General features: G+C 36.2%; 1 protein-coding gene across 1 annotated transcript in view; it reads right to left on the reverse strand.

The window, feature by feature from the left end:
- LOC146395649 (uncharacterized) overlaps positions 1-16061 on the reverse strand; it is a 2307895-nt gene that overhangs the window by 492719 nt on the left and 1799115 nt on the right. Inside the window, exon 11 of the mRNA XM_085001861.1 lies at positions 80-124. Within this exon, the coding sequence (XP_084857987.1) occupies positions 80-111 (32 nt within the window). The 5' untranslated portion in view covers positions 112-124. The remainder of the gene's footprint in view (positions 1-79; positions 125-16061) is intronic.

Genomic DNA, 16061 nt, shown 5'->3' on the forward strand with positions numbered 1-16061 from the left:
CTGGGAAAGTTCCTGTACAAGTTTTATACAATGTACTTGGTACACTTCAAAAGTCAGAAATAAATATGATATGACTTACCCTGACCCCCATCCAGAAATTCCCGCCTTCATTAACTTCTGGTTTCTAAAGAAAGAAAAAGCAAGAAGCATGTATTTTTAGTGTACCTACCAGTTATATAATTTAATCCAGAGTATAATTATTCAAAGATTAACTACTGAATGGCAGCTCTGCTTTTTTTTTTTTTTTAACTCTTTAACAAGTTGTTGACATTGTTTCTTTTAAAGCCACTTTATTTATTTATTTATTTATGCATGTATGTATGTATGTATGTATGTATTTTGCTTTTTAGAGCCACACTTGCGACATATGGAAGTTCCCAGGCTAGGGGTTGAACTGGAGCTACACGGCAGCCACAGCAGCACCAGATCCGAGCCGTGTCTGTGACCTACATCAGAGCTCAGGGCAATGCTGGTTCCTTAACCCACTGAGTGAGGACAGGGATCAAACCCGCATCCTCGTGGATACTAGTTGGATTATTTCTGCTGCACCACACCAGGAACTCCTAAAGCCACTTTACTGACGCATGATTGACATACAAAAAGCTGTACATATTTAATGCATATATATACAACTTGATGGATCTAGAAATAAGTATGCACTCATGAAACCAGCTCCACAATCTAAGCCATAAACACAATCTATGCCATAAGTATATATGTCTGTCACTTCCAGAAGTTTCCTTTGAAAATTGTTTTAATGTTTGCTATCTCAATCATCCACTTTACCTGATACAGACCAAAGTAGGGTAATACACATCTGCTCAAGAATATCCTACACTACTCCTGTTTTTGTCAGAATCCATCTGTCTTTTTGAGTTAAATGTGGCTTTTTGATCTATATTTCATTTTGGAATTAATAAAATCCTCTTTATATTGAAATAAAGAACATGAACATATTTTCCTTTTCCTGTTGTTTACTTAAACCACCTCAGTCCCATTCACTCATATTTCTTTAAATTATTGCTTATTCCTTTGTTGCATCTCTAAATATGTCTACATTAATTTAGAAGAAACAATCATGCAGCCAAATTTTTATGTTCTAAGAACAAATGGAATTCTGGGAATTTCACAAAATGATCATACATTTTTATCATACAAAATGAAAGGAAGAGGAGGGTTCAAGGGAGAAATACCTAGTAAATATTCAGAACATAAAGAGTTAATTTTAAGATTCTAAGCATATGTATCAGATAAATTGATTTTATTCATATGGAATACTTTTAAAAATAACTAATCAAATAAAATGGTTTAATAGCTACTGAAATTTTTATGAGAAATAAGATGAAGGTTTGTAAAAACATGGAGAGTCAACCTCTTTTTCTAATTGCAGTTTTATTTAAGTCAAAGCTGAGCACCGCCATGGCTATTAAAATAATAAGTTATGGCTGGAAAAGACACGCTAGCTCCTTAGCCATTGGGCAAAACTGACAATAAAATAGCAGTAAAATAAGAGTTGGCACAACCACTTCCTTCTATCATACGCTGGCAGGGAAAAATAATGAAAGCTGCACCAACAACTGCACTTAAGATGGAAATGCATTTACATGAAATATTTGATTCTGAGGCAATTAAGGGTTTCATGTATAGCAGCTTGTTACCAGAGTGGTACCAACAGTCCTTCATAATTAAAGGTGTCATTCTATCCCCAGACCCTTGGTGAGGCAAGTGAGAATTCACCTCATGTTTCTGGGGAATTGCAGTTTTCTAATCATTTTCAAACAGAGGGTGACTCGCTTCGTCACCTACCCACTCTGTAATGCACAAGCAGCCTGTCTTGGAAACAGCTTCTGAGGAACCGAACATTCCCGCCTTCCATGGTAATGTGTTTCATTTTGTACCTCCCCCGTAATCCTGGTCAGCGTTCTTTTAAGGTGACGGGGCTCTGAACTTTTAGAAAGATGTGTTGTTTTACATCAGTACCAGAAACTCTATACATCAAGGAAAAAAACTTCAAGTGATGGGGGCTTCAAAAGAATTTCTAATCTTTAGAGTCCTTCAGTACTTATATTTTAAGAACGGAGGCATAATTTATTTCTGATGAAACTGAATTGCTCAGCTCTCTGCTAATAGGATCCTCAGGGCAAAAAGGGTAGACAGTGTGGCATCGTAAAATTAGCAGAAAGCTTCACATTCTTAAAAAATTTAAATGAGAAATAATCAATTAATAATTATGTTTGCCATGATTATCACACATTTATGATAAATTGTTCTTGTTTGGTAAACAGGACAATGAATGTGAGTGGCCCAGAGGGTTAATAACAGACTGTTCATGTTGGCCTAAGAAGCCCTGCTGACCATTCTTATTTTATTAAGGAAGCCATCCAGCTATTTGCAGATGTCAGCCTATAATGTCTCTTATACCCCTGGCCTTTATGCTTTTCTCTTCCTAGATTGAATTTGATGGGCCTCCAAATGTGTTTGCCACTTGAAAGCTGACCATGGTGGAAGACTTTTCTGTCTTTGCTGTAGCAAAGTGAAATTCTCATCTAGTGGACACTTTTTTTGCGCCCATTCATGAAGACTTATTTTTTCAATCAGGCCACATAATCAAAGGAATGCTTAAATACCTTGAACTATCATTATGAAGGGATGAAGCAGCAGTCTACAAAAAAAAAAAAAAAAATCATCACTAAAGCAGGGGAGGTCCGTCTGCCTAATTAGCCAGTGATGAAGGCTGCCTTTGGTAAGTACAGTATTAAAACAGGCTTGGGTCCTTCAAAGTGTGCTGTCCCATCATCTTCCCTTGAAAAGAATGAAAGGGAAGATACAATAATAGAGGGAAGTGGATGACAAGAAACAAGGGCTCCAGGCAAGCATTGTGTTTCCTCCTGTGAAAAGTATCACCATTTATTATCACTCATTAAAATTTAATTTTATATGGCATATTTAAAAGGTCATTTTTTAAATTGGAATTTTGTAAGCAACATTACTGACTGGTTAACTACTGTGGAAAAAAAAAAGCAAATCTTCATAGATTTATTGTTTTAAGCTGTTATTAAAGAGGTACCTTTAAAAAACAATCAAATTATTTCCCTCAGAGAGTCAGATTGTTCTCCTTTTTACATAATTGAGTTTACATAATAATTTCAGTTGCTTTTTGCACTAGGAGCACCTTAGAAACTTAACTAGAAGTGAATAATCATTGGCATATAGGGGATTTAAAACTTTAACTTAACTATGACAAATTTAAACCAAGACTAAGATGGTAACATATTAACATAACAGCACTAGAATGGAAGGTGGAATTTAACATATCTTTCCTTTGCATTTACTGCAATTAAAATTTATTTTTCTTCTACTGAAACTTATTACAGACCGTGGTTTTTCAACTTCTAATCTAAAATGGTTTCATGTAGTTGTAAAGTTGTAATAAATGTTAATACTTATAATATTGACATAAAATAAATCCTTTATTCTCCAAAAGGAAAGAGGAAATGTTTTTGAGTACCAAGATTGTGAGGTACATTGCATATATTTTATCATTTAACTTTGAAAGAATACTTCAGATTAGACACTGAACCCTTTTTGAGATTAAGGAAATTGATGCTTAGGGAGATATGCGGCATGCTAAAAACATGCAAGAAGACTGTAGTAGAATGAAAAAATTATATTAATCCAGATTTCCCTGACACCAGTGGATTTTTCACTGGCTAGGCTATCTCCTAAAGAACATGTGTCTATCCCCATTACAACAAGAGCTGAGGGAACTTTTTCTAGAAAGAGAAAAATAGTAAACATCTACTGCTTTGAGGGGCATACAATCTCTGTGGCAACTATTCAAAGTCATTGTCAAGGAATGAGCTAGCTGTACTGCAACAAAACTTTATTTACAAAAATGGTCAGTGGGCCAGATTTGGTCAAAGGATCACAGTTAGCATTACACAGAATATAAGCTATGTGAAGGTATAAAACTTTATTTTGTTCAACACTATATAACTCCATGCCTAAAAAGGTAATGATTGAATAATGGTGATATTAAACATAAGGCTAGCTAATACTTACATGGAGTTCATTAAGTGCTAGTCACTTTTGTGCATATAGTAACTCATTTACTTCTCAAAACATCTCTATAAGTTAGTTACTGTTTTCACGAACAATTAATTTGTCATTATAGCTCAGCAAATTAGTGGGAAATAGAAGACAGGCTATAAAAGTATATAAGTAGAATCTCAAGAATTAATTAATTAAATTAATAAATGAATGGATCATTCAACATAGAGAGTTAGTCCTAGATGATTTAAGACAGAATTATATATCTTGGTAATCCAGGAGATATATCTCTTCCAATTTGTCTAGGTTTACAAAGCCACATTTAAAAGAAGAAAGAGAGAGAGGGAAATGAAATAAAGGAGATAACATACAATAACTTTCATATAAAAGTAGAATTATGAATCATGTTAAATGCTATAAAGAATTGGACAAATGCCCTGAGAGAGTACCAGTGGGATTGAGGGGTCTGGAAAGGTCTCCAAATAAAGAATACTGAAATTAACAGTTGCAGATGAATAGGAAAGATCTGGATAAAGAATGAGGAGAACAGCATTTGAGACTGATAACTAGCCATGGGTAAAGGTCTAGAGACAGCAATGATGAAGCAAACAAGAGAGTGGATAATGCAGCTAGGAATGAAGAGATAGGCTAACGCCGACATGAATTTGTGTGTTAGATATTGTAGCGGAGAGAGGAAGTGTCAAATGTTGGTGAAGGGAGGAGATGAGAATTCAAGAGTAAAATTTAGGCATTTTAAGTTTGAGAAACCTGAATGAAACTCAAGTAGAGCTGTTCAAAGGGCAGTGGATCCATAACCGATCCCTCAAAGGAGAGGCATGGATGAGTGTTGAGAAAAGGTAAGTATTAGCGTGTGGTTGACACAAACTTACAGTTATGGAAAATCACTTAGGGAAAGTTTGTAGAGAGAGAAGAATTTTGATATTCAGGAAGGTTTCAGAGAGAGTCTCTTGCAAAAGAGATTGAGAAGTAGTGGTCAGACAGGAAGGAATAAAGCCACAAAATTATAGTGGGGTGGAAGCTAAGAGGTGAGTGTCTTCAAGAAGGAGGTATGGTTGACTGACTCTGCGGAATATGGTGAGCTGGTAAGTAACTAAGGACTAAGAAGTGCCCTTTCGACTTCTATTGTGAATCACTGGTGTCCTTAACAAAGCTGTTCTGGAGTCATGGGTACAAGGAGGGGAAGGAAATTATGGCCATGAGGTATAACAATGCATTTGGACAGCATTTATTTTAAAGAAAAGAGAAGTACTGTGAAAGAGAAAGAACACAAGGTTTAAACAAAGGTGGAGAGCAAGTGAATGAAACTGAGCTGGGGATGGTTATGGACAAAGACAATCTAAAACCCAAACAACTGGCAGTTCACGTTGTGGCATAGCAAAAGCAAATCTGATTAGTATCCATGAGGATGAGGGTTTGATCCCTGGCCTTGCTCAGTGGGTTAAGGATCCGGCATTGCCATGAGGTGTGGCATACGTAGGTTGCAGATGCAGCTCACATCCCCTGTGCCTGTGGCGTAGGCGGGCGGCTATAGCACCGATTTGACTCCTAGCCTGGGAACCTCCACATGTCTTGGGTACGGCCCTAAAAATCCAAACAACCGATGGTTTCTACTATACAGATTCCCTGGGACACCTGCAAGTTGATCTCCCATAATAATTTAAGAGTAGTATAGATTATACACCCTCACTTTCTCCCACAATTTATGGGTGTAGTCAATTCAGTTTAGCAACATTACACAGTAGTAGCAGAGCTATTGCATGTCCCATCCTGTGGGGCTGTCAGCATATAGAGTCATTTTCCAACTGTCAGGGCAGAGGATGCGCTCTCTGGATAGTGATTACAATTCTTTGAATGTTTATGTCGAAACTCTTCCCACCCAGAGGAGAAACTATTACAACAAGCACTATCAGTGAATGATACACTGCTTCCTTTTGCATTCTTAACACAAGCATAACTAAGCTACCAAATAAATCAGAGAAGCATACACATTCTTTAGGAATTATTTTCTTGAATTTAAATAGTTATTGATTGGGAGGGACCAGGTTTCTACTTCTATCTTTTTCTCTTTTTAGTTAATTTTAATCGAGCACGAGATTTTACCTTTTATTCATACATTTATTCAACAAAAAATATAAAGTACTATTTATCAGGGACAAGAAATATCAAAATGAACATGACATGATCCAGCTTTCATATAGCTTATACTCTGGTGAAGGAGACCAGCTTCATATTTATTTTGTAGCATTTTAGCAGTTTTATAATTATTTGAAACACACAGGAAACTTGAGAGGATGATAGATATAATTTTTAAAGTTTTTTTTATTAAACTATATTTGATTTACAATGTTGTATTAATTTCTGTTGTACAGCAAAGTTACTCAGTTATACTACATATATATTTTCAGTTATACAGACATATATTCAGTTACATATATATTTGTGTTATATTCTTTTCCATCATGGTCTATCCCAGGACATTGGATGTAATTTCCTGTGCTATATAGTAGGACCTTGTTGTTTATCTTTTCTGAATGTAATAGTTTGTATCTACTAACTCCTAACTCCCAGTACACCCCTCTCCCTTCCCCCTTCCCCTTGGGAACCACTAGTCTGTTCTCTATATTTGTGGGTCTTCTTCTGTTTTGTAGATAGATTCATTGTGCCATATTTTAGATTCCACATACAAGTGATATCATTTTTTTAACCTTATATCCTTTATTTTTTTATTTTAAATGATTTTTATTTTTTCCATCATATATTAATCTCATCTTAAAAGTAAGCAAAATAATGTGATAAAGATAAACCTGAAAAGCATAATGGCAAAACATAGTGGTTCTCAAAGTATGGTTCCCCATCCAGTATGAGCTGGGAACTTGGAAATACAAGTTTGTAAGCCCCACTTCAGACTTAGTAAATGAGAAACTCTGAATGGGACTTAAAATACATTTACCAAGACTTCCATGTGATTCTGAAGCACACTCAAGTTTAGGAAACACTGGAGTAAAAGAAAGACATTGAATTGCACTAAAATACTGGGCATTTGCGGGGTGTGGCCAAGATAGAAGGCCCAGAAAACCCTGGGTTCTTTTCTTCCCATGGGCACACAAAAATTACAACCATTTACGGAGAATTATCTATGAGAATGACCTGAAGACTACAAAAAAAGATGTTCCACAACTAAAGATATAAATAAGGAAGTACAATAAGATTGGTTGGGGGGTAAAGACCCTCACCTCTGGGTATATGACCCACAAACATGAGGATAAGCACAACTGCAGAGGTTTTCCCCAAGGAGTGAGGACTCCAAGCCCCATATCAGGCTTCCCTGCTTAGGGAACCTACAACAGGAAGACAAGTACCCAGAACATCTGGCTTTGAGGGCCAGCACGGATTGTGTACAGGAGAGCTAGAGGGCTGTGGAAAATAGAGGCTCTGTTCATAAAGGTGCACACAAAATCTCTCAAGTTCTAACTCCCCTCATAGAGGCATTGATTTGAAAGGTGCCTGGATCAGACCTGCTTGCTGATCTTGGAGAATCCGTCATAGAGGCAGGAGGCACCTTGGACAATTCCTGGGGATTGAGATGCCAGAAGAAGCCATTCTGGGGAGCTCATTCTACTACAAGGATACTCATGCTGGCAAGCACCCTTTTGGAGTCCTCCCTCTCACCTATTAGTGCCAAGGGCTTACCTATCCACCAGAAGGACAGCACCAGCCCAATATGCCATGGGCTCCATAGCCAGCTGCTCTGGGACACAGCTCTGCCCATCAGCAGGCCAGCAACCACTACACCAGTCAGGAGCTATCAGCCAAATGGGCCAGGGTCCAGCCTCGCCTACAATGTACCCAAAGTAGATACTCCCACTATAACGGAAAGGCTCTTGAAGCCCATAAAGGGCATACCCTGACACAGGCATACAGATATTACATATGAGCTCCATGGTAACCATAATCCAAAAACCTATCATTGAGACACACACCCATAAAAGAGAAAGGAGTCCAAATATAGCACTAAGGGTAGCCATCAGATCACAAAGGAAAAAAACTAGAGAGGAAGAAACAAACAAGAATTCCATCACAACCAGAAAACAATTAACAAAAGGGCAAAAATTACACATCTATTAATAACTACTTTAAATGTATTAAATGATCCAATCAAAAAAAGAAAGAAAACCACATAGACTCACTGAATAAAAAAACAAGACCCACCTGTATGCTGCTTACAAAGGACTCACTTTAGAACTAAAGACACATGCAGACTGAAAATAAAGAGATAGAAAGGTACTCTATACAAATGGAAGCAAAAAGAAATCCGAGGTAGCAATATTATAATAGAACAAGTAGTCTTTAAAACAAAGACTGTAATAAGACAAAATAATTACATAATGATAAAGGGATCAATCCAATAAAAAGATATAACAACTATAAATATGTAAATACTCAACATAGAAACACATAAATACATGAAGCAAATATTAACATAAAGGGAGAAATAAACAACAATACAATATTAGTAGAGGAGTTCATTACCCCACTTATATTAATGGATAGATCATCCACAGAGAAAATCTGTAAGAAAATACTGGTCGTAAATGACATGTTATAGCAGGTAGACTTAACAGATATATAGAGAGAATATTTTATCCAAAAGCAGTAGAGTACACATTCTTTTCAAGAACACATGAAACATTCTCCAGAAGATGCTAAGCCAGACAAAAATTACAATAATTGTTTTCAAAGACTGAAAACAAGTATGAGACAAGAAAAAACCTGCAAAATAACACAAAAATGTTGAGGCTAACCCAATGGGTCACTGAAGAGGAAAAAAAGAAACTGGAGACAAGTGAAAATGGAAATATAATAACATAATCCAAACTAGGCTATGGGGTACAGCAAAAGCAATTCTAAGAGGAAAGATTATAATGATATAAGCCTACCTTAAGGAAATGAGAAACATCTCAAATACACTACATAAACTTACACCTAAAGGAACTATGATAAAAAAAAAAATGATCAAAATTAAAAGTTAGTAGAAGAAAATTAAAAAGACCTTATAAATCTCAGAGCAAATATAAATAAAATAGGAAAAAAATTTTAAAAATTGTTGAAATTTAAGAGATTTCTATGAACAATTATATGCCATTAAAATGGACAACATAGAAGTAATAGATACAATCCTAGAAATATACAATCCCTGTAGTTCCCATTGTGGCTCAGTGGTTAATGAACCCGACTAGTATCCATGAGGATGCATGTTTGATCCCTGGACTCGCTCAGTGGGTTAAGGATCTGGCATCACCATAAGCAGTGGTATAGGTTTCAGATGTGGCTTGGATCACATATTGCTGTGTCTGTAGCATAGGCTGGCAGCTGTCAGTCTGATTTGATCCTTAGCCTGGGAACTTCCATATGCTGTGGGTATGGCCCTAAAAAGACAAAAAAAAAAAAAAAAAAAAAAAAGAAAAGAAAAGAAAAAAAGAGGCAACTCCCTGACTGAATCAGGAAGAAATAGAAAACATGAACAAAATGATTACCAGTAGTAAAACTGAATCAGTAATTCAAATTTTTCAACAAATAAAAGTCCAGGTTTCACAAGTGAATTCTACCCAATATTTGCAGAAGAGTTAACACTTATCCTTCTCAAATCATTCCACAAATTGAAGAAGGAAGGATTGCAAACTCATTATACCAGGATACCAAAACCAGATAAATACACCACAAAAAAAGGAAAATTATAGACCAATATAAGTTAATATTGTCATGAACAAATATGCAAAAATCTTCAACAAATATTACCAAGTTGAATTCAGCAATACTTTAAAAGGATCATGCACCATGATCAAGTGGGATTTATACTAGGGAAGCAAGGATGGTTCAATATCTAAAAATCAAAGAATGTGATATATCACATTAACAGATTGAAGGGTAAAAATCATACAATTATCTCAATAGATACAAAAAAAAGGTTCTGACAAAATTTTTAAAAATTATTTTTATTTTTTCCATCATAGCTATTTTACCATGTTCTGTCAATTTTCTACTATATAGCAAGGTGACCCAGTCACACATACATATATACATTCTTTTTCTCACATTACCATTCTCCATCATAAGTGACTAGATATACTTCCCAGTGTTATACATCAAGATCTCGTTGCCTATCCATTCCAAAGGCAATAGTTTATATCTATTAACCCCAAATTCCCAGTCTATCCCATTCCCTCCCCCTCCCCTTGGCAATGACAAGTCTCTTCTCCAAGTCCATGATTTTCTTTTCTGTGGAAAGGTTCATTTATGCCATATATTAGATTCCAGATATAAGTGATACCATATGGTATTTATCTTTCTCTTTCTGACTTACTTCACTCAGGGTGAGAGTCTCTAGTTCCATCCATGTTGCTGCAAATGGCATTATCTTATTCTTTATGGCTGAGTAACATTTAGGTTGTTTCCAGTCTTGGCTACTGTGAACAGTGCTGCAGCGAACATACCCATGCATTTATCTTTTTCAAGGAAAGTTTTGTCTGGATATTTGCCCAGGAATGGGATTGCTGGCTCATATGGTAGTTCTATATTTAGTTTTGTAAGGTAACTCCACAATGTTTTCCATAGTGGTTGTACCAATTTTCATTCCCACCAACAGTGTAGGAGGGTTCCCTTTTCTCCACACCCTCTCCAGCATTTGTTATTTGAGGACTTATTAATGAAGGCCATCCTGACTGGTATGAGGTGGTACCCCATTGACAAAATTTACCATCCAATTATTATAAAAAATTCTCAACAAAGCAAATATAGAGGAAACATGCCTCAACATAATAAAAGCCATATATGACAAACATATAGTCAACATAATTCTCAATAGTGAAAAGCTGAAAACATTTCCTCTAAGATCAAGAACAAAACAAGGATGCCCACTCTCACCAGTTTTATTCAAAATATTATTGGAAGCACTTGTGACAACAATCATACAAGAAATAAAAGTAATCCAGATTGGAAATGAAGAAATAAAACTCTCATTGTTTGCACAGGATATGATACTATATACCAAAAAAAAAATCATAGAAATGTTACCCAAAACCATTAGAACTAATAAACGAATTCAGTAAAGTTGCAGGATACAAGATTAATATATAGAAACCCATTGGGTTTCTATGCACTAACAACAAACTATTAGAAAGAAAAATTAAGAAAATTATCATGTTTATAATTGCATCAAAAAGAATAAAATACCTAAAAATAAATCAAGGGAGGTAGAAGAATTGTACTTGAAAGCCTATAAAACATTGATGAAAATAACTGAAGATGACAAAACAAATGCAAAGATATAATGTGTTCATAGATTAGAAAAATTAATAATGTTAAAGTGACCATACTACTAAAGAAAATCTATAGATTCAGCACAGTTACTATCAAAATAACAATGGCATTTTTTACAAAACTAAACAAGTAATTTTAAAATCTGTATGGAAACACAAAAGACCCTAAACATTCCAAACAGTTCTGAGAAAGAAGAGCAAAGCTGGAGGTATTATGATTCCTGATTTCAAACTATTCTACAAAGCTACAGTAATCAAAAGAGTATGCTATTGGTAGAAAAACACATATATCAATGGAACAAAATAAAGAGTCCAGAAGTAAACCCACAAACCTCTGGCCAATTAATCAATGACAAAAGATTCAAGAACATGCAATGGAGAAAAGAGAGCTTCTTCAGTACCTGATGTTAGGAAAACTGGACAGCTAAATGCAAAAGAATCAAATTTAACTACTCACATCATAGTCAAAACTAAACTCAAAATAGTTTAAATGGAAGGCCTGAAACTATAAAACTCCTAGAATAAAACACAGACAGTATGCTCCTTGACATTAGTCTTAGCAATATTTTCTTGCATCTACCAACAATAAATAAATGGGACTGTATCATACTAAAAGCTTTTCGACTGTGAAGGAACCTATCGGCAAAATGAAAATGCAGCTTACTGAACTGGAGGAGAGACTTGCAAATTGATCTAACTGATAAGGTTAGTATCAAAAAATATACAAAGAACTCATACAATTCAAGATTAAAAAATGATTTTAAAAATAGAGGATCTGAAAAGACATTCTTCCAAAGAAGGTATAAATACAGGCAAAAGCAGCTCAACATCACTAATCATCAAGGAAATGCAAATTGAAATTACAGTGAGATGTCACTTCATGCCAGTCAGGAAGGCTATTGTCAAAAAGACAATTAACAAGTGTTGCCAAGGATGTGGTGATAAGGGAATCCTTATGCACTGTTGACAGGAGTATATAAATTGGTACAGACACTATAAAAACAAATGGGGTTTCCCTTCTAAATCAAAAAGAGACTGACCATACAATCTAGCAATTCTACTTCTGTGTATTTTTCAAAAAAACCCCATACCACTAATTTGAAAAGCTATATGCACTCTTGTGTTCATTATAGCATTATTTACAATAGCCAATATATAGAAGCAACCTAAGAGTCCATCAGGAGATATATGTGATATACATGTGTACACTCACACACACACACTGAAATGTTACTCAGACAAAAAAAAAGGATTGATATTTTTCCATTTGCAACAACATAGATGAACTTAGAGGATATTATGCTGAGTAAAATTAGTCAGATAGAGAAAGACAAATCCCATATGATTTCACTAAAATATGAAATCACAGAACAAAACAAACAAACCAATGTAACAAAAGAGAAAGAGGCTCACTGACAGAAAGAACTAGCTGGCAGTGGCCAGAGAGGCAGGGGTCAGGGGATGAGTAAAATAGTGAGGGAGATTAAGAGGTACAAACTTTTAGCTTTAAGATAAATTAGTGCCAGGGATATAATGCAAAGCATAGGGGATATAGTCAAAAATATTTTAATAATTTTGTATGCTGAAAGTAACTAGATTCATCATGGTGACCATTTTATAATGTGGAAAAATACTGAATCACTATGTCATACACTTGAAAGTAATATAATAGCGTGAGTTAATTATACTTCAATTTAATAAATGCAAACCAAAAAGAAACTAGTAGGACATAACTGGCAAAATGTGGGCAGAAAAGAAGATGAAATTAAAGACTGAATACCTGGCTTAAACAACTTTCTCTTGGAGTTCCCGTCATGGCTCAGTGGTTAACGAATCGGACTAGGAACCATGAGGTTGCGGGTTTGATCCCTGGCCTCACTCAGTGGGTTGAGGATCTGGTGTTGCCCTGAGCTGTGGTGTAGGTCGCAGACGCGGCTCAGATCCCATGTTGCCCTGGCTCTGGCGTAGGCCCGCAGCTACAGCTCCGATTAGACCCCTAGTCTGGGAACCTCCATGTGCCATGGGAGCAGCCCTAGAAAAGGCAAAAAGTCACACACACACACACACACACACACACACACTAAACTTTCTCTTGCTATCTGATGAAGCAAGCTGTCATATTGCGAATTGCTGTGTGAAAAGGCCCACAAGGCAAAATGTGGCTTCTGGTGGATAGCCATAGAGGAAAACACCCTCAGATCCACAACACGCAAGGTACTAAGTCTTGCCAATAACCATGTGAGCTTGGACATGGAGTCTTTCCTGGTTAAGCCTTTAGATATATCTCCAACACTGGCTGAAACCCAATGGTAACTTCCTGAGGAAAACTGAAGTAGAGGACCCAAACAAGCTGTGCTCAAATTCCTGACCAACTAAAACCAAGAGATAATAAATGAGTGTTGTTTTGGACAAAAAGAAAATAAAGAAGATGACCGAGTGTTAGGTAACACAACTATGGGAAATTTATTTAACTATTTGTCCTCAGTTTTCTTTTTTTTTTTTTTTTTTTTAATAATTCATTTTTTCTCAAGTTTATAATTTTTTTTTTTTTTTGTCTTTTGTCTTTTTTTTTGTTGTTGTTGTTGTTGTTGTTGCTATTTCTTGGGCCGCTCCCGCGGCATATGGAGGTTCCCAGGCTAGGGGTCGAATCGGAGCTGTAGCCACCGGCCTACGCCAGAGCCACAGCAACGCGGGATCCGAGCCGCGTCTGCAATCTACACCACAGCTCACGGCAACGCCGGATCGTTAACCCACTGAGCAAGGGCAGGGATCGAACCCGCAACCTCATGGTTCCTAGTCGGATTCGTTAACCACTGCGCCACGACGGGAACTCCTGTCCTCAGTTTTCTAAAAAGGAATCCTATCTTGCTTGCAACTATAAATAAATATTTTATAGGGGCCATAAACTCCAATCTCTACTGAGATCAAGTAGGCAACACATGAGTTTTGAAAGAAGGTGGATAGGCATAAGAGAATATAATACCTTAAGTGAGCTGATAAATGGTAATAGGTGTTGGAGACAGAAGTAAGTAGTAAGAACTATACCAAAATTGAAACAACAAAACCCTTAAAAAAAAAAAAAGAAAAACCGGAATTTCTGTGTTATTAAGTATTAAATACATTATAGTTTAAAATTTTATGTGTATAAAAATAAAATAACAAAAATGGAGGCATGGAAGAAGAGAGGGGGAGACAGAGAGAGGAAGAGAGAAAGATTAGAGGCTAGAGGACTAAATGTGGTTGGGAGGCTGCTGGAATTAACTATGCTGCATTTTAGAGGTCCATATGAAAAAAGCCAGATCTCTGGGAGTAAAAGTAAGGAAGGTGAGGGTTATTGTAGGAAGCGATCAATTAGATGGCCAGGTATAAGCGGTAGACTTCAATGATGCACTCCTGCCATAATGGTCTTGATCAAGCTCATCCAGCTGGTAATTAGTGGAATCACACGTATGACTGCCAATTAAGATATCCAATTATGACTGAAAAAATGGCAGAGTTGCAGTGCTCTTGAATTGACCTGCTTGGTCCCATGTGTCAAACAGACAGAGTTGGCCAGGAAAGACCAGGATTGGAAGTCTGATTAAAAAGGAATTCTCACAGTTCAGGTAGGCAAAATGTTGTGTATTAAAATGACAGGCAAAGATAAAAATATTGAATAAATGCACAGGATGGGGTACAGTAAGATAAGATTTAAAAAAAAGATGAGGAGTTCCCGTCGTGGCACAGTGGTTAACGAATCCGACTAGGAACCATGAGGTTGCGGGTTCGATCCCTGCCCTTGCTCAGTGGGTTAACGATCCGGCGTTGTCGTGAGCTGTGGTGTAGGTTGCGGACGCGGCTCGGATCCTGTGTTGCTGTGGCTCTGGTGTAGACCGGCGGCTACAGCTCCGATTCGACCCCTAGCCTGGGAACCTCCATATGCCGCGGAGCGGCCCAAGAAATAGCAAAAAGGACAATAAATAAATAAATAAATAAATAAATAAATAAATAAATAAATAAATAAAAGATGAAGAGGTTCTTATTCTCTGTCTAAGTAAGGGGATAATGTTTGAGAAAAAGGCAAATTTAGCAAAATGGGCACAAGCAAGCCTATAGTCATTTCTTTCTGCTCTTTAAAAATACAGATGACTCTCATTCCTCTTAGGAGAATTGGCTAAAATGATAGACAAAAATTACAGTTATAACACTCTATTTTTATTATTTTTAATGGAAACTAAAGAGTATGACAATTTGGGAATATGGAAAAATTTTAAATGATCCCTCACTAAAAGTGAGAACTCATGCTCTGGAAGGACCTTGGCACTATTTCCAATGAAATAAATTCCTCCTTTAATAATAAAAAAGAGCATTCCACTTTCTACTTTCCTCCTCACAAAGCGACACAATAACACAGGATTCAGCTCAAAGCCAAATTGGCAAATTTGTAAATATTATCTACTCATATATGCTTTATAACGTCATTACCTGTATCAATTAGAACAAATCTTTACATGATTACACACTAACTTAAACCAAGAGGAAAATGGTGATACTTTTTGAAAAGAAAAATGTTTATTTGCATGAGAACATTTTTTTTTTTTAAATCCAGTTCAGATTCTGTTCTATGCTGCTTGACTTATTTCATAGCCTTATGTAGGGTACAAAGAGGAGGATACAGTTTCTATAAAAAACAGT

Source organism: Sus scrofa, chromosome 16, assembly GCF_054392235.1.
Source record: "Sus scrofa isolate SSC_HxYL_T2T_F1_AM1 chromosome 16, Sscrofa_HxYL_maternal_Yorkshire_Landrace_v2.0, whole genome shotgun sequence".
In the NCBI taxonomy this organism is placed as follows: Eukaryota; Metazoa; Chordata; class Mammalia; order Artiodactyla; family Suidae; genus Sus; species Sus scrofa.